Source organism: Mustela nigripes, unplaced genomic scaffold, assembly GCF_022355385.1.
Source record: "Mustela nigripes isolate SB6536 unplaced genomic scaffold, MUSNIG.SB6536 HiC_scaffold_16176, whole genome shotgun sequence".
Classification (NCBI taxonomy): domain Eukaryota; kingdom Metazoa; phylum Chordata; class Mammalia; order Carnivora; family Mustelidae; genus Mustela; species Mustela nigripes.
In genome coordinates, this window is record NW_026755580.1 from 1 (window position 1) to 1,207 (window position 1,207).

At 39.7% G+C, this 1,207-nt stretch overlaps 1 protein-coding gene across 1 annotated transcript; it reads left to right on the plus strand.

Moving 5' to 3' along the window:
- Positions 1–8: 8 nt before the first annotated feature.
- On the plus strand, positions 9–1,199 carry LOC132009355 (protein SET-like; the record flags this gene model as incomplete). Its single annotated transcript, XM_059387587.1, has 1 exon — positions 9–1,199. A coding segment is annotated over one exon (417 nt), but the record flags the coding sequence as incomplete, so codon positions are not given.
- Between the last annotated feature and the right edge of the window lie 8 nt (positions 1,200–1,207).

Here is a 1,207-nt window from a genome sequence, read left to right on the forward strand (position 1 = left end):
AAGTTCTCTCCAAAGAATTTCATCTGAATGAGAGTGGTGATCCATCTTCAAAGTCCACTGAAATCAAATGGAAATATGGAAAGGATTTGACGAAACATTCAAGTCAAACACAGAATAAAGCCAGCAGGAAGAGACAGCATGAGGAACCAGAGAGCTTCTTCACCTGGTTTACTGACCATTCTGATGCAGGTGCAGATGAGGTAGGAGAAGTCATCAAAGATGATATTTGGCCAAATCCATTACAGTACTACTTGGTTCCCGATATGGATGACGAAGAAGGGGAAGGAGAAGAGGATGATGATGATGATGAAGAAGAAGAAGGATTGGAAGATATTGATGAAGAAAGAGATGAGGATGAAGGTGAAGAAGATGAAGATGATGATGAGGGGGAGGAAGGAGAGGAGGATGAAGGGGAAGATGACTAATGGAATACTGATGGATTCCAACCTTCCTTTTTTAATTTTCTTCAGTCCCTGGGAGCAAGTTGCCGTCTTTTTTTTTCCTTTTTCTTTTTCTTTTCTCCTCTTGTGCTCATTCGCCCTGTTTTTTGAAATCTCCTTTTTCTCTCTCTTTATACCATGGTTCTCAGCTTATTTTGGGGGGAAATACCTTGAGCAGAATACAGTGGGAAAAGAATCTCTACCCCTTTTTGTTCCAAATTCATTTTTGTCCCTTCCTGTCTCAACAAAAACAAAAACTTTATGGAATCAACACCACCGTGCTCTGTGGGCAAAAAGAAAAACCTTCTGCTCCCTTAGCTCTGCTGGAAGCTGGAGGGTGCTAGGCCCCTGTGTAGTAGTGCATAGAATTCTAGCTTTTTTCCTCCTTTCTCTGTATATTGGGCTCAGAGATTACACTGTGTCTCTATGTGAATATGGACAGTTAGCATTTACCAACATGTACCTTTCTACTTTCTCTTGTTTAAAAAAAAGAAAAAAAAACTTTAAAAAATGGGGTTATAGAAGGTCAGCAAAGGGTGGGTTTGAGATGTTTGGGTGGGTTAAGTGGGCATTTTGACAACATGGCTTCTCCTTTGGCATGTTTAATTGTGATTTTAATGGACATCCTTGCAGTTTAAGATGACACTTTTAAAATAAAACTCTCTCCTAATGATGACTTGAGCCCTGTCACTCGATGGGAGAATCAGCAGAACTTGTAGGATCTTATTTGGAATTGACATTCTCTATTGTAATTTTGTTCCTGTTTA